The sequence below is a fragment of the Diadema setosum genome, chromosome 14 (assembly GCF_964275005.1).
Source record: "Diadema setosum chromosome 14, eeDiaSeto1, whole genome shotgun sequence".
NCBI lineage: Eukaryota > Metazoa > Echinodermata > Echinoidea > Diadematoida > Diadematidae > Diadema > Diadema setosum.
This window is the reverse complement of record NC_092698.1, coordinates 38,381,403-38,406,748: the sequence shown is the minus strand read 5'-3', so window position 1 is coordinate 38,406,748 and position 25,346 is coordinate 38,381,403. Positions and strand designations below refer to the sequence as shown.

General features: G+C 38.7%; 1 protein-coding gene across 1 annotated transcript in view; it reads right to left on the bottom strand.

The window, feature by feature from the left end:
* Positions 1–8,538: 8,538 nt before the first annotated feature.
* LOC140238344 (protogenin B-like) overlaps positions 8,539–25,346 on the bottom strand; it is a 90,345-nt gene continuing 73,537 nt past the window's right edge. The window contains exons 13-19 of the mRNA XM_072318277.1: positions 24,569–24,699; positions 23,705–23,875; positions 14,989–15,126; positions 12,691–12,793; positions 11,993–12,173; positions 10,530–10,838; positions 8,539–9,862 (exon numbers count right to left, since the gene is read on the bottom strand). Of these exons, the coding sequence (XP_072174378.1) occupies positions 9,272–9,862; positions 10,530–10,838; positions 11,993–12,173; positions 12,691–12,793; positions 14,989–15,126; positions 23,705–23,875; positions 24,569–24,699 (1,624 nt within the window). The 3' untranslated portion in view covers positions 8,539–9,271. The remainder of the gene's footprint in view (positions 9,863–10,529; positions 10,839–11,992; positions 12,174–12,690; positions 12,794–14,988; positions 15,127–23,704; positions 23,876–24,568; positions 24,700–25,346) is intronic.

The following is a 25,346-nucleotide window of genomic DNA, read 5'->3' as shown; positions in this document are numbered from 1 at the left end:
TAAATACTCATTTGAATATTTTTCCCTGAAACTGAAATAAAAACTGATTTCTCAGAGGCAGAAAGGAGAGAGGAATGCTGAGTCCATATTCTCATAGAGAGAATAAGACAAGCTTGTTGGAGAAAGAGAAAATGAGCAAGGAGAGAGAGAGATAGAGAGCACTTAGATGGAGAGTAAAGAGAAAAAAAAGGAGATACAGAAGATATTATGTATTAAATAACACTATCATATCTTTTTCTGAGGTCAGATATTTACTCAATTGTCCTTGGGATTTAAATATTCTCTATAAACACCTGTATCTTGAGTCAATAAATATCTCCTGAACCTGGCCATTGCACAGATACCTACAATCTTCCTGACATGAAGGAAAATAGAATCCATCTCATTATTATCTGCACACTACCTTCAACCAAGCACCTAGTGTCACATCTCACACTACCTTCTCTTCCCAAATTAAGCTCATCACGTACAATGGGCAACCTCTTCGCTCCTCTGGGAATGACTTTTTGTTGGCATAGTAACCAATCTCACTGCCTACAGTCTGCTTCTTTCAAGTAATATGATTGAGAAAGCTGGTACACTCTATTTCGGTTTTAAAAAGCTGTCGATTTGAAGATCAAGAAAAGATTTGAAACACCAACCAAAGTAAAAGATACAATTCAGAATTGACATAAAATATTGGAGGACATCATCACCTTCTCTAAAAACAAACTTGGCCGGTCTCCTTTAGGAGAATATGAGGAGTCGATGTTCGGAGCTCCTCTTGATAAAACATGTTTTACAGGGCTGTACAACAACAACAACAACATAGGAGTAGTTGCAAAGTACAGAGCAGGTGACAGGTTCACCTAGTTACACTTATAAAAGGGGATAATTAGAAATACCCCGTAGGTGGATATCATTTCTGCCTCAAGAGTTAACACTCAGTTCACTGGTGTAAACACAACCAATGCTAAAAACAAAAAAGAACAACCCGTGTTTTCTTTTGTGTGCCTCCTGCTCGTTTTGGTGTCAATGAAACAAGGGAACATGAATAGAGAAATATATATATAATATATACACACATATATAATTACATGATGACACATACAAAGAATGAGACATTTGAATGTGTGTGCCATCGAGGTATATATGATACTTCAGAGGTATTTGAGGTGTGGTCCTGCAAGTCTATGAATCCTTATTTCTACCTGAAGAGCTACACCAGACCATGGAGAACTGAGAAACAAAAATCATCCACTCTACCACACAGCGAAGTAAAAAACAGATCATGAACAGCTTACATTGTAGCTTATTGATACATGGCTTCATACAATACAGTATGATGCATGGAGGCAGATATTAACCACGCAAACATAAGGGCTGATGAAACACAAGACTTTGGTGCCTGACTAAAGCACTCTTGCAACTAAGATGACATCTTAAGTGGATTTGAAAACAGCTTGTTGTGAATATAACAAGGGTTATGCAGGAAGATAAGGGCACCACTGCATGAATTAAAACACAATTTGGTGGTTTGAGGGAAAACATAAAAAAAAAACACAGTTATAGTCATAGATAAATGCCAACATAAGATATATTAGGCTTAGGGAAAACATGCCGACTCATTACAAGCCAACTGGCCAAGAAATATGATATGCTTGGCTGATTTCATCTGATTTTTTCGCTCTTGTTGACCCAAGTTTTATACAACAAAGAGAAACAGACATTTAGTCTAATTGAGTTCCATGATATGACCTAGGACCAGCAAGACAGTAATAAGACATCATTCATTAACAATTCTACAGCTCATTAACACTTTTTCTTTTTGGTCAACTGCAGTAAAATTTGCATGATGCTTTCTCCTTTCCACTCAGTTGGGAGAGGAAGAGACCATTGAAGAGGAACAGAAATTCACAGAAATGGTAACCCACGACATGGGATACACTCATGATTTGTCTACATGATCATAACGGTTTCCACTGGGCTATAGGAGTTTCCACTGGGCTATAGGAATATACAGACAACTTCTTCTAAATTCAACTGCAGCTCTGCAAAGAAAATCACAATTCAGAGACGAATGCCCTTTCTTCAAAGTTACAAAAAGGGAATAGAATGTTGAAAACATGATACAGAGATTGCTAGCAGTGCCTTGGGGAAACACACATTTGTATCTATCCAGCATGTCAATAAGAAGTTTATAAAATAATGGGTAGTCAGCATATTTTAGAGGATGTTAAGAAAACCAATTCGCAAATAACCAACAGATTTTAGTTTGTTGCATGAGCATGTGTGCGCATATATGCATGGTGAAATGTGTATATACGTATATGCATGTACATGTACATGTACATACATACAAATACCTTTGTGCTTACATACATACACATTTTACTATCCCTTTTTGTCAACTAGAACCTCAGTTTCATCGAAGAACCTGCACGTCACACCAAAGGTTGTTTTACAGTAAAGAGTATACAAAGCTACATTAATGGAAATCATTTGTCCAAATCACACAACACAAGCTGAGTAGACACAGCCATATGCACACCAAATACAGCCCCTCATACACTTTGTGTACAAACCACGACATTAAAGCAATTCAAACGATCGTCAAACTACGCCGAAAATACAGGGAAGGGAGGTAACGAAAAGGAATTAGCCTGGGAAAGAAAAAAAAATTAAAGGGACATGTGAATACAAAGACATTATTTACATCTGAATCATTAACATTTTAAAAGGAGATGGGGAAAAAAAAATCAGCTGTAATCACGTCTCGAGGACTTGGGATTACAACACAACTGCAAAGTGAATTAATAATCAAACAGCTGCATCAAAAATGTGGAACACGAAAAGATTTCTCCCCAAACACCTCCTGGATTTGGCATTTCTGAATCTACTACATCTGGGGAGTAAACATAACACCTGTATGTATTTGCAGCAATATAATATTCTAGAATTCTTGTGCAGCATTTCTAGTGTGAAAACTATTTCTACTGGGTATCTTAGAAGAGAAACTTGGCAACCTTTTTCTTTCAGTCTTCCTACACACATCAAAGTTTGTTGAAATAAGCAAAGATTATCTTCAAAGCATCATCTAAACTATACGCACTGCATGTTGGCATCACGTCTTGGGGTGTCAGAGAGTTTGATGGAAGAAATGTGAAATTATGGGACAGACTGAAATCACAAAGAGAGCAGATGAAGCTTTGGCACAAATGAAATTCAACTCACTAATCAGCATATCCAAATGAAACACAAAACGAAGAATTAACATGCATCCCTCAAACTTCTAGGGGTTTAGTCTGATGGCTAACAGCTGTGGCAAACACAGCCATGGCAAACAAGTACACCATCAAAATTTCTTGCAGCCCAGAATCTAGCCTTCAAATTTCACTTACAGCAATGTTTATCCAGTTCAATTCAGTGAATGAGTTTGATTTTAATAATTACAGCCCTTACCATAATAAATTTGACAACATCACGCAGAAACACCATGCTGTAAGATCCATCAATCTGTGTTCCACGATGAGGATTAAGTCTATCATACATGTTTTATATGAACATATCACAAATACATTTGTGCATACATACATACATACATACATTGTATGTATCCGTGGAGGTGGAGAAAAAAACAACAACAAATGAACTGCAGAACATTGGATACACCTAGTCAACAAAAAGCATACTGTAAAAATATGTTGAATTCATTTTTTTTCTTTTCATGAATAACACTGTTATGTTAATTCCCTGAGAACAGGACAGTTAAAGTATGCCAATACTTCATTCTGCTGTAATATCATCATATATATATATGTTACATTTTTGTAATTATCTCCTTCAAAAACTTTACAATACAACAAAAGAGTCTCCACGAATGAGGTAGAATGGCAAAGTGACAAGCTACGTGTAAAATGACTTAAGAAGCAAGCAAATCATCTACATGTCCTCTTTGTTAAATACAGAACAAAACAACCAAAAATATAATAAAAAAACCTTCATCAACTTATTAAGACTACAGAAACCAGGACCTGTTATAACGCACCTCCCTGATTCCATCTGTACAGGTGTGAACGTGCCTCCTGCTGCACATTCATTGTAATGTTTCAACAAGATATACCTTGCAGCGTGCAAGGGACTGCTCAATTCACATTCAAAATCTAGACACAGTCAGCCCCACCTCAGGTAATCACATTTTGACATACAGTGAAGATAAGATACAAACTCATTACACATAATATACAGTTACTTGTAGTAGACCTATGGAGTGAACTGTTATACCCATGTCACTCACATGAAAAAAAAAATTTTGCGGCGTACTTTCATTGATCCAAGGTTTTCGTATTTCGTTACCAAACCACGAAATTTGGACCTCTGATTTTGGTCTCTAGAGTGAGAGAGCTGAAGAGTACACAGACATGAGAAGATGACATCATTGGTGATGTGATGTGGAGATAAATGACTTTTTCCAAAGAAAACATTTCTCCACTCAAAGGCAGCATCAATGCTAACGTTATCAGCAGGGTACACTACCAGGGTGAACAAACTTGCATGATTTATACTCTTTCTTTCTTTCCTTTGTTTGTTTGTTTTAGTCTTTCTTGCCATAATTACTCAAAATATTTCTGAACAGCAAATCTAATACACTCTTAAGTGTTATTTGATTCTCAACAGATGAAATGTAACTGTTTGTCTGAAATCCTGAAAAGTGATGTTACTGAATTCCCATCAATCATCCCATTGATCCATGCTATGTGGAATGGCTAGAGGATGTGACAGGGAGCCACCCTTGAGCCATCCCTTCTTTGAATCTGTATCCACTGAGCCCTCAATGGTCTTCCCTGTCTCACAATAACTCATCATGATTAAAACAAGATTCATCCATCTTCAACGACTCCATTTGACAAGAATAAAAGTCCTGTTTGTATCCGATGTGTTGCAATCACAATATGTTCATTCCCACTGTCTTTTTACTGCCCTTACAATTAAAAGTAAAAAATAACAGAATTAACACAACAAATGCAAATGGTAATGTACAGATGAAAACATGCAGCAAACTCCCCTCTTCCTTTCCCTAAACTCCTCTTCCCTTCTTTTCTTTTAACCTTCTGGTAGAGCCTAGGAGTGAAGAGGGGCTACTTAACACCCCCATCCCAATAGATTCACATGATATTATAATGATTTCACATTCAACAAAGCAAGTCACAATATGTCCATCAATGCACAGACAAATCAAGCAGCCGTCATATCTATTGCGTCACACATGCAAGCTGAAAGAAGCATCGCAGCAGCAGGGAGGGAACATCATCTGAAAACTCTGGCTGGAGAACTCCATCTCACCCCTCAGCAGCTATCCATGCAGCATTGACTTCAGATTATTAGTGGGTAAGCAAGGGGCTTGGAAGGAGACCTACTGCAAGGATCAGCTTAAAGCTGCATTTCCCTAAATACACAGGATGAATTACACGTACACTTCTTCTCTTTCTTTTTTTTTTCATTATACTAACTGCAAGATATTGAGACTAAAATGATAATCCATTCAAAAGTTGGCTACCTTTTTAGCAGTGTATCAATATGACATCATGGTTGCCACATATTTTCACATACTTTGATTAGTGCAGCAGATATGCAGCACTGGGTTCGTGCAGGGTTGTGTAACTACCATTGTAAAAATGGATATCATCGTAACAGATCATTTTGTTTTTTTCACAGATCTACCTTAGCAATTGCTTGATTTCTGGCATAACAGAGCCGAACCTTACCATCCCCAAATGGTATGCCTTAGCAGATGTTGTAGTTTGGAGTTCTACAAAACTGCACTTCAGAATAAATGTTGCCGCCACCCCCTCCCCCCCCCCCCCCCAAAAAAAAAAAAAAAAAAAAAAATCCTTTCATGTGATTTGCTAGCATAAAGCTATGTAGTATCTACCACTATCTACACTCTCTTATAGATTTCCTCCTGGCAGCACTCAATTACAAAATCTAAATATACCATTCCTCCTCACAACACACCAGCTCTGCAGCAGATTTGCAGCATATCTTTTCTACAGAAATCAAATCCAATCAGAAGACAATCCAATAGGTCTTAGCAGCATAATCTTTTACCTACACATAAAGATGCAGCTTCCAATGATCTATATATAAAAAATTAAGTTAAATTCTTGTTTTAGACTCTACACACAGAGAAAATGAAATTTTGCAGCGAAGATGACTTTTTTTACAATAAAAAGCTGCTTGTGTGAATCAGCTTAGCACTTGAGTCTTTTTGCTTGGTATTTACATGTCCAATGACTATCAACTGCCTTGCATTGCATACAACATTCATATCTGTAATGCCCAAATTTTGCCAGGAAATGTTCATTTTGGTACATACTATGCAGCCAATCATAAAAGAACTTATTCTACCATGAAGGTTACCTTCAAAAAAGCCACTGCTATAATAACACTCCACAGAACATTTTTATAGAGCATTGAAGACAAAATCTCTTCAGCCATATTCACACAGGCCACATGCCCCTTGAATATGTTCATTACTGGTCATTACCATGTATGCTCTGTTTGAATCACATTCAGTAGTCAAGAGTATTTGTCGCGGTCATTTGGAATGACAATCCAGTCACACTGAAAAATATAAAGATTTGCATTCATTATACTGAGATATTAAAAACCCTCACAGAATTTAACAATGAATAAACAATCACTTGCCGAGCGTTCATTACAAAGAAACATCATTTTGAAGTCATGTGTTGTGCGTTATCACTGGGACTAAAAATTACTCTCTTCTCTGCAGACTTAAGTTTATGGCTTGAACAGTTTCTTTCATGAAAACAGCTCTTACCAGAAATTTGCAGGTGGGAAGAGAAACAAAATAATTCATAGTGAATACAACAGCAATGCTGAATGGTAAGACTCGATTGTCCGCTCTGCAATTCTAAGGAATTATTCTTTGCTGCAGAGCAAAAAACCATAGAAAATCTATTTCATGACATGTCAGGATGAACTCACAGTGAAAAATAGCCCTTTTTATATCCCTCATCAATACCCTGGACGATATGAAAGCAGTTCTGGTAGAATTCATGGTTTGGGCAGCAAAACCTGCACAAGCCATGTTGAAATCTCTGGAGGTATGGTACAGTCGGTGGTATTCCAACAAAAGACAGAAGAGTCTGGTCTGTGAGACTCTTGAAATGTATCCCAACTGACGCTGAATGACTACTAAGAATGAGGACAGTATAAATGTGTCAGAATAAATATGAATGTGAGTGCATTCTGTGTTGTTGTCTGAGGTATTGTTCTTCTTGCTTCCTAAAGGAGCATGAACGGATATCCTGAGATACGGAAGAATAAAACGTGAGGTTGAGGTTGGTTGTCAGCAAACGGTGGGGTCAAACACAGATTCATGACGTTTGCTTGCGCAAGGTTACTGAGGTAGGCCTGCTTTCTGACTCTTCCAGATATTTCAAAAGGAGTTCACTGTTGGAGCGCACCACTGTCACAGTGTCGGGCTCAAAAAAAGCTGTGCATTGGCAGCTTTTCTCATTCTCTGATCTTATCGATTCATCACATATCTTTAGCAAATTGTGGCAATGGCACATCGCGAATCAATTTTGTACAGCACCTGCTCACATTACCAGAATCTGTTTCTGTTGAACCACTTGGGGTGGTAGTTTCACATTTGTTACCTGACATGATCATGAATTATCTGTTGACTGAGATCTACATTATAGACGCATTGATACACTTCGTCATGATTGACAGAACTCATCTTTGCATATTTTCAACACCGCACTAACTCCCAGCTCCCTCATTGCGACTGGGATGGTTTAGAAGTAGCTTTAAGGTAAGCTAAGAGGAATCGAGAGAAGTAATTACATCTTGAACTTGAGGAGCAAATATTATCACATTTCTCTTTCCCTACTTACGATCTCTTGCCACAAACATTCCACAAACTCTATGACCTGATTTCCTATAAGAGCTCTACTACACACTATACTATATATATATATATATATATAATTTTTTTTTCCTGACAAATAATAAGACAAAAATAAAAAACAAGACAGCACAATAAAAGACAGAACCAAGCAGCATTCAACAGTTATTTCCATACCTACATTTCACATCCTCTGTGCAGCAATGTTAGACTTCACCTTGTCTCTTACATACTACATTCTAATGAATATGCCAAACTCAAAACTTTGGCGCAAAGATATATGTATATACGTAAATATATATATATATATACATATATATATACGTATAAACATATATATTATACAAGCCACCACTAACAATTGGCATAACCATATCACATACCCAGTGACAGTAATGGTGTCTACTCAACAGGAGAATTTTTCTTTCAGATTCAGTTTTCTTGCTTACACATTTCAGCTATTTAGCAACAAGAAAAAACAAACAAAAGAAAAAAAAATCGAAGTAAATATTCCAAAATTGTCAACACTAATGAGAGCGAGATCTCATCCTTAGACCTATATTGATTAATCAATTATCATCAGTGAATTCCAAATATAAAGTTTTTTTCAAACTTTTGTCCATTTTAATCACTACCATCATGTCCACCTTTCAGCCACCTATTCCTTTTTACACACAAGGAGTCTAAAAGGCTTCACAAAAATTGTCTTTTTTCATAAAATAAGAAAAGAGCATCAATAGACACAAAAGGTAATATCCCTGAGATAGGCAGAAAAGAATCCTTCCTCTTCTGTTCTTGTAGAGGGCAGCCTCCACATCACCTTGTAAACACGTCTCCAAACCTCTCCATCTCTCGACTGGCCAGGATGCCTGCCAAATGAGTTTGTGCTTGTAAACCCAGCTTCGTTTCATTGTCCGCTCTACGGTGATGGATAACTTTCAGCACAGCAGTCGTCGGAGTTAGCATTTGCTCCTTCCATTGTCAGTGGGAACCTCACATGGCCATCAGCTGACCGGAGAACCATTGGGACCTGACCCAAGACTATCCCAGACACAGGGATCTCCTGGAAAAATATTCATATACCCGTCTTGGTGGGGAGATCCCTCTATCCAGCGTGTGGCAAATCGGGAATGATTGAGGAGATGTGCAGCCAAAGAGACAAAACACCAAGAAGGATCCACAAAATTATGCTGAGTTGGTTTCAGGGTGGAAGAGATAAGATCCACACTCGGGTCAGGAGCCAAACACAGTGTTTCTTACTGGTGTTTTCTTGATGTTGTAATATTTGAGGAGTAAATATTGGGGATGGCATTAAATTGATGTCCAAGGGCTTCCTCTGACCAGTACTCCATGCTATCACACTGTGCATGTCTTCACCGTCCTGTTTGGATGGCTCCTTTGTACTGTGGATCCATCTTCTTCGATCTCTGCGTCTGGATCGGAGATCACCGTGGGTGACGGACTCCATCTCTCCCAAGAGTCCTCTCCCTGCGGGTCCTGGGGTTCGCTTGGTGATGAATCCCTGCTGTAGATGACGGGCGCCAAGCAATTCGATTTCAACACCTGCGGTGAATCGCTATGGCGTGTCGGAGGTAATTTTTGGCTGGCTTTGGGATGTTGCTCAGCAACCGAAGGAAGGGTGGTGGTTGAAGTGGGCTGGGCCGCAATCCAACCCTCTTTGCCCCTTGAGGGGGCCCCCCTGTGACAGGATTCATCTCCTGAGGTATAACTGAGTCCCTGTGACGAGGGGGAATTAATACTGGATAACGGGTTCACATCGGTGGGAGGTAGGTGAGAAACATTGTGCTGGCTGCTACAAGAGTCTGTAGAGTCGTTGTGTATGGAGGGTTTGTTGTATCGCACTGAGGTTTCAAGCTTCGATCCACAGAAGTCTCCGTGTGAGGTAGATGAGAGTGGAGGGATTTCTGCCTTCTTGTGCTCGGAAGCCTAAAAATCAAACAGCAAATTAATTCCCATATTATCAAAATAAAGGATGTGGAAGTTAATATAAAAGACACAAATGCTACATCATATTTTCACATTCACTTGTATAGTTCACTTATTTATTTAGTTCTGGAATGGTACAACTTCCTGAAGTAATGCCACCCAAAAATTGTTGTGATTAAGAGAGTGGAGTTATATTTGTTAACCATTCCATACCAGTGTCGATGTCAAGTATCTCTTTACTCTTTGTCAAATTTTTAATGACGTACAAATTAGATTCTCCGATACAGGGGTAAACGGTAAAGGTGTTTTGTTATGACCTTACAAATGGTTCTTTCCCGTGTGTTTAGCTTTGCTCTTTATCATTTCCAGACTGGTTATGTTATGCGCTGTACCCTCTCCTATGATGTGCACTCTAAGCATGCTAAAGTGAGTGAATGAAACTCAGTATCATAGATAGCAGACCCCTGCCTCAGTAACCCGTGGAGTGCTATAAAAATGTCTGAGCTGCTGATAGTGTATACACACTGCTCAAATACTTTGGTACCTTTACACAGCATCTGTAGCTACATGCCATTTCCCACAACTATGGATGACTAAAAATGTCACAATATCTGCAATAGTGAGGTCAGATTAGAGATAGGAAGGACTTGTTTGAGTGGTCACTCACACTGTCGTCATTCTCCCCTGTATGATGGTCCAGAGAGGGGTGTAGAACCCCTGACCCTGCCTGGGAGCTGTCATCCAGCGAGGCCCCTTCATCGTAACTGCCCAAGGGCCCTGGTGGAGGGAAGGGAGCCCTGGCTTCCTTCTTCTGCCATCCCGGCAGCCAGTGACCACTGGTACCAGGGTACTGGGAGTGACCATTGGCCAAGAGGTGGCCGTGACCATCCCCCCTGGGAGGTCCATGCCCATTGCTTTTGCCATGGCCTCCACTCCCCTTTGGGTTGTAGCCATTTTGAAGCTGAGATGGGGTGACCTGTAAAAGGAAACAGGAATACAGTCACAATTATGAGGTTCCTATACTTGTGCATGCAACCAATGCAGTGAAGGGCATCCAATCTTCAGTAGGGATGGATATATTACTTTTCAACAGAATTTTATTGAACTCAGGACATGAAACCTGCAGATGTGCTGATCATGAAATGTTTTTCTCGTCATGTTTTCTTGTGGGAATAGGTCTTGATGTCTGATGTAGCAATGAAAGACATATCAACTACGATCAATCTAGGCCCGCGGATTGGGCAAATTTCGAGTTTAGGATTCCCCTCCCCCCCTTCAAATTCCCTTACAGTCTATTGATCGTTAGGTATGATAATTGCAATTCTAAAGGGTTTCTATAACAGCATGTTATAATGATACAAGGCCCTATGGTGCCGATGTAAAAAAAGTGGTTTTATAAAGTCACCAAGGAATCCTAGCTATTGATCACATGAGATGGTAACATCATAGGCATCCAATAGGCCATATCCTGTCCATTCAAGTGACCTCTTTAAAGGGACATTCCAGACGATTTTCATAATTTCACATCATGTAGTACATAAATCGACAACTCCATGTATAGATTTGTAGAATTTAGTTTGGTTCTTGAGCAGAGAAACAATACTTTGAAAAACCTTTAACAAATTACACTGTACAAGGATGATGACATAGGAGGTTCACATATTTCAGAAATGTAGCAGTGTAATTCCATTACAATACCGCTTGCTTGCGAGTTCACCTGTGTATAATCGATGCATGCCTTCTTCTTTTGTTCTGCTTCCTTGAGTCCCAACTCATGCATTCTTATGGTGACTCTGCCATGTCATCATCCTTGTTCATTGCAATTTGTTCTAAATTTTGAAAATATTCTTATTCTTCATCCCAATTATCACAAATTCTGAAACTCTGTCCTCAGTATAACTATTTTATAATTGTTCAAATGAAAAAATCTGAAAGTCATCCGGAGGTCTCCTTTAAGTAGTACGGGCCTCATCATCATTAGCTCATGACAGCACAGCTGCCACTAAGGGCTCACAAATCATTCTGACAGGGTATGATTACATGACTTCCATATACCGAACCACTATTGCACAATACTCTTCTTCCGTAAAGCTTTCCTGACAGCCCTTCGAATTCCTAGCCCATTCTCACCTGGCCGTTCCCATGGTAACGAGTCAACATGGGTAGTCCTGTGTCAGTCACCTCTTCATTGCAGGGCACAGACATGTAGACACGCTGGGAGCTTCCGTTTGACCAGTAGTGGACACACGGAGCATTGTTTTCTGGTGTGCAGTTACACGGCGGTGGCGCACTTCTCCTCCAACAAATGTGCCTTTTTTTTTTTTGAATAAACAAACCCAAGACCCAAACTGTTCATGAAGAGGTTCATCATAATCTAAACAGGCATTTCATATACTTCATGTCTGATGTGAAATTTTCTCAGCAAGACATTCACACCAATCTCAGTTTCATTGTCTCTACATATTTTTCAAAGTAAGTTCTGCACACACAAAAGTGCAATATATTCATTAACTGTCTGTTCCTTAAACACCAGTTATAAGTCAAATGCTAATGAGATATTCAAATATTATTCATACCAGTACTACGGAAAAGAGAATTTAAACAAATGAACAAAAATGGCAATGACACTTTTCTCTGGCAAATGCTGAACTTATATAAAGCGTACACTGACTTAAACTTATCCTGTCAACTGAAATGCTAATTGAAAAAAAATGCCAGTTTAAAAACATCCAAACATTCAGAGAGAGAGAGAGAGAGAGACAAACAAAAATATTAAGAAATATGCACAGACAAACAGACATACATAGATACATGTCTTCCAGTCCTACCTGAATCTGTATGTGATGAGGACTCCACAGATGATGATACAGACAAGAGACAGACAGACTCCTATGAGGATCCCATCCTCCAGATTGTGGACATTCTTGACATCTGTGGACAAAGATTGACAGGTAAGTATCACTGGTTCCTAAATGACCTTTCCCTTATTACAGGAGGCATCAATACTAGATGAAATGATATGATTTCAAGAGGAATATCTGACAGAAAACATTCCATTGAATCATGATATATGAGAGGTGACGGTCAAATACAAAATAATGAAGCACATTATGAGAGAGTTCTCAAGTGTACCGGTACATTTGAATACTCAACAAATCATCTTTTGGCTGCACAAAATATTCATCCCGATTGTATGACTACGAAATTCTTTTTTCTAGCATTCCTTGGTTTGGAATCACATATTTGTTCATGTTACAAGCTACTGAAGAAAATATTCTTCATCACCCTTGAATGGAAATGCTGCATTCTCCAAAACCATTCAATTAATGTCTTGAGCTCCACATAATCTTGTTTTTTTTTTTTTTACATCTGTCAGCAATGGGAAGTTCAAGGCAAGAAGCACTTTGTAACTAGAAATGTCGCTTTGGCGACTGGTATGCCTCCGCCATAATGCATGATTTTCCCAATAGGTCTAGATAGTACATGTGGACAATGTGTGATTACATTTTCACAAAATTGGCAAAATATTGAAATGACAAGTTTGTCACAAATGTGTTGAATGTTCACCTTCCTTGACCTAGGTTTAATTGGATGAATAGGAGAGCATGTATCTAGGGATTTAAGGACTTTAACTCGACTTTAACCCATTCATACATTTAGGCATTGAGTAATTTTCAAGGCACAGGTGTGGAGAAAAAGTGCAATTTCTGAATTGAATAGTAAATTGTTACCATTTTCATCTGGCCCTTGACCCTAAAATTCATAAGATAATCACTTTCAGGTAGAACATGCATAATATGTACTAAGTTTCAAGATAACTTGAGCCACTTCCGAGATATGGAGGAAAAAGTTAGTTCAGCACTTTCACTTGATCTTTGACCTTTTGACCTTTGAGGCAAAAAAGGAAGAAAAAAAAAAACTTTCCAGAGAATTTCTATTAGGTTACACATGTATGCATACACTGTGTAAAAAAAATAACCCTGCTGGCATTGCATGATAGGAGGGAAATAGTAAAATTTTGAAGTGTTGCACTTGACCTTTGACCCCTGACCTTTGACCCCATGAACCCTACATTCTCTAGATAATCACTTCCAGTCAGTATATGTATATACTATGTTCCATGAAGATACCTTGAACAATTTTCCAAGGTATGGAGAAAAAAAAAAGAAGTTTTAATATTTTTACTTGACCTTTTGACCTTTGACCTCATGACCCAAACTTTCACCAGAGAATCTTAATTGGGTAATACATGTATACACTAAGTTTTAAGAAAATATCTTCACGCATTCAATAGATATGGTGGAAATAGTGAAATTTTATGTATTTGACCATGACCCTTTTGACCTTTGACCTTTGACCTCATGACCCAAACTTTCACCAGAGAATCTTAATTGGGTAATACATGCATACACTAAGTTTCAAGAAAATATCTTCAGGCATTCAATAGATAAGGTGGAAATAGGGAAATATTATGTATTTGACCTTGACCTTTTGACCTTTGACCTTGAGCATGTGCACCCAAAAGTTGATAGGCACAACTTCACCCCCTAATACACATACATGCCAAGTTTCATTAGGATACCTCAACAGGTTTTGATAGTTACCTTGTCCACAAAATTCATTACGGACAGACGGAAGGACGGACGGACGGAAAGACGGACGGACGGACGGACGGAAAGACGGACGGACGGACGGACAACCCGAAAACATAATGCCTCCGGCACCACTTCGTGGCAGAGGCATAAAAACACAACAGCTTCCTTGTGCATTTTGGATCCCCTCCCCCCAGTATCTTCTGCCTAATGGACTTGTGAACCTTTAGAACATACTCAAGAGAGTCACAGCTGACAATTCCTGCATGGTAGAGGGACTTAGGGTCTGCTGCTGAGACTCTTGAAGATCTTTTTGGGGTAAATGGCATGTCCTTTCCTGGAATGAAACATGATTTGACTTGATCTCCTGAAGGAGTCAAGGATTTCCTCAGGATGTCAGTGGAATGCCAAATGCTTGTACAGTTGTGTAGATCTGCAAAATGAAACATGAATGCTACCTCTGACTACTTCAACTTGGCTTCCAACCACCTCTCATCCCCCTTGATTCCCCTTACTTAGAATTTTGTTTCCTACCTGTGGATGTGGTTGACAGGGTCTGTGCAGCCACGGCATCTGTAGGAGGACCATCACCAGCCTGTGTGCCTGCTCTCACCTTGAAGTAATACTTGGTATCACTGGACAAACTCTCTATGGTTGAATGGTGTGAGGAACCTGTAGAGATCGAGACAAAAATCATCCCTTTATTGTTATAAACAGGCTTCTAATCATCAGGGGAATTCCAGATAATTTCACTACCATGATTTCATACATCACTCACACAGGATCAGAATGCAACATAAACATACAATTGTATCTATCAAAAATGCCATTTGCAAAATTACGTTAATGAATTCATACAACTAACTTACATGTCAAATACCATGAAAAGATCTCATAACTTGATGTATACACTGTCAAAGCACTCATATCTGAGAGAACAAAAAAAAAAAATCACGGAATGCCACTTTCTAAGTTAATTTCAGAATATCTGGAGTATGCCGGAAATGCAAAAGGAGCAATGAAAAATAAATAAAAAATAGAATATGAGACTTCTCCGCTGCAAGTGGATGACCTAGAGAAAATGGATGACCTGGAGAAAAAGAGAGTTAGAGACAAAGGTGAATGAAGACTGGGTGTGTGTGTTCGGAGGAAAAAGGACTCAAGTCAATGCTAAGAAGTGGCATTGGTAGAGGGTCAGCTAAGGATCATAGAAGGTCAAGTTCTGTGACCCTTAAGGCTCTATGGTATGTTTACCAGTCAGCATAGTTTGTGTACCTTGAAGGGAGTCAGGGCCCCCTACCACCACCTGTCCTTATGGACAGGTGGTTCTATGGTTGAATGGTGTGAGGAACCTGTAGAGATCGAGACAAAAATCATCCCTTTATTGTTATAAACAGGCTTCTAATCATCAGGGGAATTCCAGATAATTTCACTACCATGATTTCATACATCACTCACACAGGATCAGAATGCAACATAAACATACAATTGTATCTATCAAAAATGCCATTTGCAAAATTACGTTAATGAATTCATACAACTAACTTACATGTCAAATACCATGAAAAGATCTCATAACTTGATGTATACACTGTCAAAGCACTCATATCTGAGAGAACAAAAAAAAAAATCACGGAATGCCACTTTCTAAGTTAATTTCAGAATATCTGGAGTATGCCGGAAATGCAAAAGGAGCAATGAAAAATAAATAAAAAATAGAATATGAGACTTCTCCGCTGCAAGTGGATGACCTAGAGAAAATGGATGACCTGGAGAAAAAGAGAGTTAGAGACAAAGGTGAATGAAGACTGGGTGTGTGTGTTCGGAGGAAAAAGGACTCAAGTCAATGCTAAGAAGTGGCATTGGTAGAGGGTCAGCTAAGGATCATAGAAGGTCAAGTTCTGTGACCCTTAAGGCTCTATGGTATGTTTACCAGTCAGCATAGTTTGTGTACCTTGAAGGGAGTCAGGGCCCCCTACCACCACCTGTCCTTAGGCATACTGGAGTCAACACTCTCTCTCATTGTGGCACAGTTGCCCTTTATACAGAGAAACCCATTCTATTCTCTTAATACCTCCCACAGTTCACTCCCATCATACTTCCTTCTCATCCACTTTCATCATATCACATGGTCAACATAATTCACTGGAGAACCCAATATACATCATCCAACTTGGTACAGTTTCTTTTCTCTATATTACCCAGACATCTTCCCTAAAACTACAATTTAATTGCATAAGAAGCAGTTTTCTTTATTTACCATTTTTCCAATTCATTTCAAAATTGCATTGCTATGTACAGCAGATAACCAGTTCTGGCTGTACTCTCTTAGCATAGCTAAAATGAGAAAATAAGTCTTGCATGGGAGACAATCCTAAAGAATAATCCTGTGCTCCATCAAAATGACCAATAAAATCATATTCACTAAAAAGGCAAACTACTTACATCATTTCACATATACCCTCCTCCTCTCTCCCACCCCCACAAAAAAAAAAAAAATATATATATATATACATAAAAGGCAATAATTTATAAATATTTGATTTGTAATGCTATAATCTTTCAAAATAAGAAAATGGCAAGGAAAGTTGAAGCCGGGACAGCTCCCCCAAATATCTGATCTACATCCCTGAGATAGCTTCTAACATACTATGTAGCAAATTGGAAAAGAATGACAGCACCAAGTACAATTAATTACAGCCCAAAACCATTTGAGTCATATCCTGAAGCCTGTCAACGCCTAATCTCTTAAACACACCACAAGCTTTGGCAGCGTTTGAAGAAGGCTCAAACAGGAGTGATTATGATAGGTTTGGAAGGGGGAACTAATCAATGTCCTCACACCTATACATGGATTGAGGCGTCACAAACTCATGGACAAGCTTTACAATTTCATGTCAAGTCAAAGTACATTGTCCTAATGAACTCACCAAACTTAGCTTATCACACAGTCATGTGTTTCTACTCCTTCCCTAAACTCATGGGGTGGGGGAATGACGTGAAATGAAGGTTAAGTCCTTTGTGGTTTCTTGCGCACATGAATCTTTTAATCTTCTTTCATCAATGTCCTTGCTGATGATTACGAAGTAAAAAATGTTTAGGTACTGCTCTCTTTCAATGACATTTGAAAGTTTTGTTTTCCTTATATGAAGTCCTGCAAAATAACAATAATATTTTTGCTATTCCTCCATAAGAAATGAAGTTCACATTTCCAGTATGGTATATGTTTGTGTGTTAATACAAAGAAGTGGTTTTGGTTATTTCACAAAAGAGAATGCTACAGATGATTCTTTTTACTGCATACTACATTTCTGCTTCATAGCCCGTTTCTGTGAGATGACTCAGAGCTGCTCGGTTGATGGTCTTTACAAATCATGTCCCTTGCAACATTTCACAGACACCCTCCTGTAGCCTGGGCTAATTTGACCAATGCCATTCCTGATAAGTTGACCGTTAAACCATTCCACTTTCAGGATGCTCTGTTACGAAACCCAATCCATCTTGCTGGCAGGCTGGGGAGAGAGAGCTGGGCATTATGACCCTTGACCTTAGCCGCAGCCACGTCCACAAGACAAAAATTTACCATGACGTCCACCTCTGCCATTAGCAGTGAAGCACGTACTCAAATTTCTATCTGCAACTTAAGACTAGTCCTTCCATCCTCTAAAAAACATGTTTAAACTATCGGAAAATACACCACTGAGTCACAATTGTTATTAGAATGCAGAAAAAGAAAAATAGAAAATCTTGTCCTTTAAACTAACATCACAATACATTGCATGTTTGATGCTAAGACTGTGAATAATTTTAGTGGATAAAATGAGGCTTAGTGAAGACTCGTTGCACTTACATTAACATCAATGTTTCTCTTAGAAAGCAAGCAATCTATTCTATAACATAGTACTTATAAAAGTGGAAATTTTTGCAGTGTGGAAATTTTCACATATTTCCCACAACCAGAGACTAGCATGAAAATAAGAGCACGCAAATATTTTTGCTTCCTGGATGTATCACTAATTAAAGTCTTGATTCTGCCAATGCTGTCCAATCAAAGACATGCAAAATTCATCTTATCCGGCCAAGGGCGAAAAATTTTTCACGCAAAAATATCCCCTTTCACAGTTAGCTTCCTACACTCTGCTTGCATGCTCTTTCAGTTAAATCAAATTTCAGCTGAAATGAAGGCATAATTTTTAAGTCAAGAACTTCCTGCTATGCCAGAGGGAACAAATCCTTTCTCTGTTATCAAACAAAAACCTGCAATCACCGGAGTGAGATTTCTGGTTAGTTTTGCCTGTAGTACCATCACCACTTCAGCAATATTTTAAGCTCTAATACCGGAGATTTCCTCTTGCTCAAGAGATGAATGCAAATACTTGGGGCTACCCTTGGCATCAAACTATCAATTCAAACACTACTTCAGGATATTTGATTCATCTACAGATTTCCCTGCCATGCCTATTTGCTTAGATTATAAAATAGGAGTACTAAATCAGATGAGTGAATAGATGAATGAATAAAATACCTGTATGTATTTGTTTGCTTGTTTGTTTGTTTGTTTGCTTTGTCCTGATATCCATTCAACAAAACGAAAACAATGTCTGAGTGAACACTGCCCGGTATGTCAAATTTGATTTATGATTAATACTCTCATTCAGTTGAGATAATTTTGAGGAAAATTAAACAAGATTTTTTTGTTTGTTTTTTCAACAATGTACACACTTCACTTTTGAATATTACTTATAAAGAAACATTGGCTGCAGTGATATTGTGCACTGCTTTATAGTAAGAATTGTAGGGAAATGTCATTCCGGAAAAGGAATGCCAATTGCTTTCATTCAAGGTCCAAGTTGCGATATTATAGAAGGGTCACCACGATCAAGCAGAGGTCCAAGGGCAGCTCCTTGAGTCAACTTCAGACTTATAATACCCACATCAATATATCATGGGTAACAAAATACATTTTATTTTGTCAGTTAAAACACGCTGCAACACTAACAAGCCGGCAAAATGACTCCAGGAAGAAAAAAGGAGTTGTTATACCGACACTCCAGGAAATGTAGTTTCACATTCATTTGGCAGCCTCAATAAAACTCTGCCCTGATTCCCAGACTGTGTCAGGTGGCTCAAGGTTGGCCTAAAATGCCTGGAACAAGATATCATACTAGACCACCATCAAGCTTATCATCTCCCTGAATCATCGAGAGCTGTTCACACTGCTTGAACATTTTTCTTCTTCTCAAACAATTGAATCTGAGACGTCATACAAAGCACTCTCCTAAGCATATAATTCCCGTTCAAAGAGTAGAAAGCTTTATATCCAAGTGAGAAGACAAGCACTTTATTCAAAGAGAATCTGAGAGGTGAAAAAAAAATGTTAAAAGAAAAAAAAAACTCAAACAAAAGACAGACTCAAAGGGGAATGATCCAAGATATTGTTTTCCCTTGTCAGAAAATGCTTAGTAGTAAAATGCTTACTGGTATTCAATATTGGTACTGGAGCTTTATAATCTTCACTTCAAAAATTGTAATTTCTATCTAACTTGAAACGAAAGGATTGACATAATTTCATTGTGGCTGCACTCGCTGTTACGATAAGATATGTCATCATTCGTCTTACTACCTGAAACTAACTGAAACTTGCATAGGCCAGTTAAAGTTTAGTCATGAGCCTGATTCAATAAATACAGAGGTTTGGGTGGTCTATCAACAAATGTTTCCCTATTCCATATTTTTCTTCTCTGTTTTGAGGAGAAGTTTATGTGAACTACGCAGAAAAAAAGAGATTAATCATTGAAGTTCAATGACCATCATCGCACTTTGCTAAGAATAAACTCAGCCAAATGTCATGTGAGATTTGTGACTCGTTATTATTACTTTGGAATATTTATGACTGCCTCTGAGCTCGCAGGAAGCAAATGCAAATAATCCCCTACTGAGATGGGTCTGCAGTTTCACAAATGGAAACAGGATTATATGGATGGGCAACCCAATGTCACTACTTCTTACTGTTCTTGCAAATCAAGCAGATCCTTTAAGGGGGCTGGTACAACAATTACTGTCCACCCAAGCCATGCATTTACAACCCAAACATTTCAGCATCAATTAATGCCATTGGCGAGATCTGAAAGTATGGCTATATAGGCCTACAAGGTGGAGAGCACATCATTTATGGAAGCACGGAATCTAGACAGCTAACACTATGCAAGCATGGAATATAAACAGCTAACACTAATACCTTGAATAATCCCAAAGAATCCACCAGAAGAAAAATTCAGCAGTATGACCAGCTTACATGACCGCGAAGTTGGTTGTCACTTATCTCAACACACCTCTTTCACGGAGTGGGAACGCACCTCAACTGGTATTCAGCAATTAGGTCATGTTACCATGCCAGCAGTGTGACACAATTTCTCCTTTTGACCCCCCTCTGCCCTCTTCGCTCTGGAGGTCGGGGGTCAAGTTTGCGATCCCACTGGGCTGCCTGGATGAAGGGGAGGACAAGGCAGCAGCATTCTCACTGTGAGGGAGGGTGCAAGCTGGTTCCACCTGTCATCAAACACTCGTCTGCAGAGGAGTTTTATGTCTGCAGACTGTATGTCTGCCTCAGGGAGCTCTGTGTAGAATGTAATGCTGAGTTCTCTACATCTACATGCAGACCACCACCAAACTGTATGCAATTTGAGGTGTCTTTGAGATATAATTATTGACAGAGGATAGAAAGACACTCTAGGGAAGAAATTTCAGTTTCCTCAAGAGTTTATAAAACCACAACCATGCTAACGCTTGTTCAGTAAAACTGATAATCAGGTTTTACTCAGCAGTAGAATATAACACTGAAAGGAATCATCTTTCTAGATATGTTTGAAACTTAGCTGATTCAGTCTTATTTCTTCTTGCAGAGTTCCTTGTACAATATTGCAATTCTCTGAAGTAAGATAGTAAGAGACTACCAGAAAAATGGGTATGTGATAAGGACAAACTGTACCTGTAGCTAACTTTTGGCAAAAACCCTTCCCCCTTACCCTCTCTTGTGATACACTTTTCTTTTCTAGGAAGTGTTGCCTTATTCTAGTTATTGGGTAGAATGGATCTTCTTATCTTCTTCTTTCCCCTTTATTAAATCTTACTTTTTATTTTGGTTAATCTTTGTTTTTTAACATGTGTGTGTGTGCAGTCGTGTGTGGCTGTTCGTCCTGTAAGAGCATGTATGATATTTCCCCTCTTTCTCTCTCCTCTCTCAGCTCCAAAGGCTGGACAGGGCAGACCACAAGGCAAGTATTCACCATTCCACGGTGGTCTCACGTCAGTGGAATGCCAGGCGGGCTAGTTCAAGGTCTCCAAGTTTCCCCTTTCCAGGGCCCCACCCTCCCCTAGGGAGCTGCTTGATGACTTGCAGCAATAGCTTTGCCGTCTCAGATTGGGTGGATCCAGGCTATTCAGGCCCAATACTCAAAACTTTATTTCCTGTTTTCTACTCAAATGTGCAACTGATACAAAATTCTGTTGAAGACTTAGTACTAACAAAGATGACCACACGAATTATTCCCATGTGATGACAGTTTCCTAGTTCTCTCCTTCACAAACTGGAAACACTTAATACATCAACCTGACATGTCAGTCATCAATATAAATTAGTGTAGCTAACTTTGGCAAGTATGAATGACCTATAGATACTCTTGCCATTCTCCGACCTCCAGCCGTCATTAATCAACGATTCTTTTTATTCCTACATCAGCTGGCCCCCAAGACTCCCTCCAATCCTCAGTGGAGGTATGGACAGGGTCTGGACATCTGTCACTTCCAGAAGGGCTCTCCACAACAAACATTTCATCACCACCCCCTCGTGGCATACATCTCAGGCATATCTGGTGTTCGGCTCTCTGGCGAAGAAAGAGGCCATCTTACCACACACATCATGCACTTGTACTCTCTCATGGACTTAAGCCAAGTTTCCAAAGCTCAATATTCCGCTTATTTGCAGTTCTGACATCTCTGACAAGTGTGACAAGTTTCTCGCATGTGGCAACAATTTTAGTGAAGACACCTGCTTTCTGATATCAAAATTCCTTTCACATAACTCTATCATTGTCATTTCAAGGGTTTGCAATTACACAAACATTATAATGTATTATTACTTTGTGATGCAGGCTTCACTAAAACATCAAAAGCACCTTCCAAACAGATGACTTCCATTCATTGTTCAAAGACCATACCATAAAACACTTCTTCTTCATTTTGCAGTATGATGAAAATAATATCCTCAGTTGCCTGGTATGGCTAACAAATACCATAATAGGCTAAAGGAAAACTTGTAATTATCACAAATTTTCTATATGAATGTTTTAAGCTGAAAACAGACTAGAAGTCATGTATAATCTGATTCGAGCATGCAATTATCAAAGAAAAAGAAATTGCATGGCATTTTCTTTTCTTGGGACTACAAAATTTGATAAGGTTGCTACAAGGCAATAGTCAATATATGCATAGAACTTAGCCGGATCAACATGATATGACGTTATGAAAATCATAAAACTTAAGGTTAAAAAGTTCTAAACTTTTTGCTGTATCCTCTCTATACAACCATGGGTGTGTATTCCTTAAGATTCTGACAACATCATACCAGCTAAAACTATAAAACACACACATGCACACCCACACACACACCTACACACCTACAAAACAAAGAAAAACAGAATTAATTTGTCAAATATCTACATCTTTAAAAGTTAGCAACTGGATCTGAAATCAAATATTGTCACTTCAACCTCAATACTTGATGCACAAGTCATTGCTTTCCCGACAAATATAATTGATATTTCTATAAGGGTGACAGAGAAATGCTTGAAAACTTATCAGTTGGAAAACTTAAGGGGTATGTTTTTTGTTGTGGTTTTTTTATCTTGCAAACCAGAATGAATATAATTCTGCTTAAGATCAAATTCATCAAAACGCTGAAATTGTGTTCATGGAAATTACGAGGAGGAGGAGGAAGAGAGGCAGAGGTGGAAGAAAAGAAGAAAAGAGAGGAAGGAAAGAAGGGAAAGAGGAAGGAGGGAGAAGTAGAGAAGGAGCAAGAGGAGGAAGAGGTGGAAGACAAGAGAGGAAAAGGAGGAGGTAGAGGAGGAGGAGGAAGAAGAGGATGAGAAGACAAGGAAAGGAGAAGTCAGGCCAACAGTGTCTGCACACAGTGATATTATATATCCCTTTCTTCTACACGATAGAAGGAAGAAGACTTGAAGGAACTCACCATCCTTTTGCTCACACTCCCAGCTTTCCTCAGGCACATTGGGATCCTTCTGGTACATGACGGTGTAACGAGTAATGATACCATTGGGCTTGGCTGGTGGCTTCCATATCACCTTGACGGTGTGGGGGTCTACCGGTTCAGCCTCAACCGACGACGGAGGGTCGGAAGGTTCTTCGGGAAAGGAGAGGAAGAGAATTGGGTAAGATTTAGGTGGGAGATATTTACCTTTGCACCTCAGTGAATGAAAGTTTGGTGATCGATTTTTGAAATATTTCATAAATTCAATGGTAATCACAAACTGTGTATAGACAAACACACACATCAAGTGATAGCTTATCTCAAAAGATTATTCCATTATATATTCAAGTCAGACTCATTACTCTTGTTTTCTTTTTTATGCACACAAAAACATCATTGTCTTTTTTACTGTATTTGGTAATCTTGTCTTTTGGCCTTTACAAGCTTCATTTCAGACGTACCACACATGACCCAATTTGACAAAGCTTATTATTGTATGAAGCTTTAATTTTACCAGAAAATTCACCAGTGAAGGTAATCATGTTCCCTTCAGGATGATATTTTTGCAGCTTTTTACAGTAAAAAAAAAATATGAGGAAAACTACACTTCATCAGGATTCAAGATATCTCGAGTTACTCTATAGGTATCAATTATCAAGAAATAATCAAGCATGGTCACACAGGTTAAGAGATGGACAGGCAGAGAAACTTGAAATAAAACCTAACAATAAATCATGTCTCCAGCAACATACAGGTCAAGATATGAAATATGAAAAGAAAAACAATGGGGAACAAAGTAGGAAATTGAAAAAAACAAAGATAAAATCATGTAGATAATTATCTTACTGTCTTCCAGAGTAAAGACACGAGACAAGGGACTGGCAATAGAGGGCGTCTGTGAGGTACCAACGGAGCGGATCTTGTACTCATATTCAGTAAATGGCAGGAGGCCATTGAGTAGTAGCTGATGGGTTGACCTGTAATCAGAGAAAGCAGAAAATAAGAAAGATTCCAGATTAAATACATGACATGCAAGGGTTCCAAGACATGTACATATTCCGATATGACTTATTTCAACTGCTCCTACAAAATTACAACTGATTTCACCGATTAACAATTGATATTGGAGTTATTACAAAGTGAGACATTATTTAGTTCAAAATGCTCAGAGTTTCCTTGTGACATGTAATGAAGACTTATGTAAATCTTTTTGCTGATCTATCTATATTCAATGATCTTAATACCTGAGACTTGAGACATTTTGAGTTTAGTTTGGAGTATCACAGATCTCTTTTCATAAATGAGATTTCACTCATCATGTGGCTATTTCTACTGCTTTTGTCACATCAAAAATATTTTTGTCAAGGGGTAAGTTCTCCTTTGATGCAGATGAACAATATGAGGAGCCAAAGGAAACTGTGTTTGACTGTAAAGATCTTACTATATAACCTAATACTAAAACAAACATTTACCTACCCATTCAGAGAAATAGGTAAATTGCCCAGTACATGGAGTTTGGACACAAAGACACTGCATTCTTTGTATTTTGTTCATGACATGAACCCTCACCAAAGTAGCAGTCAATCTTAGTAGTAATTACAGTCAATCTGACACAATACCCTCG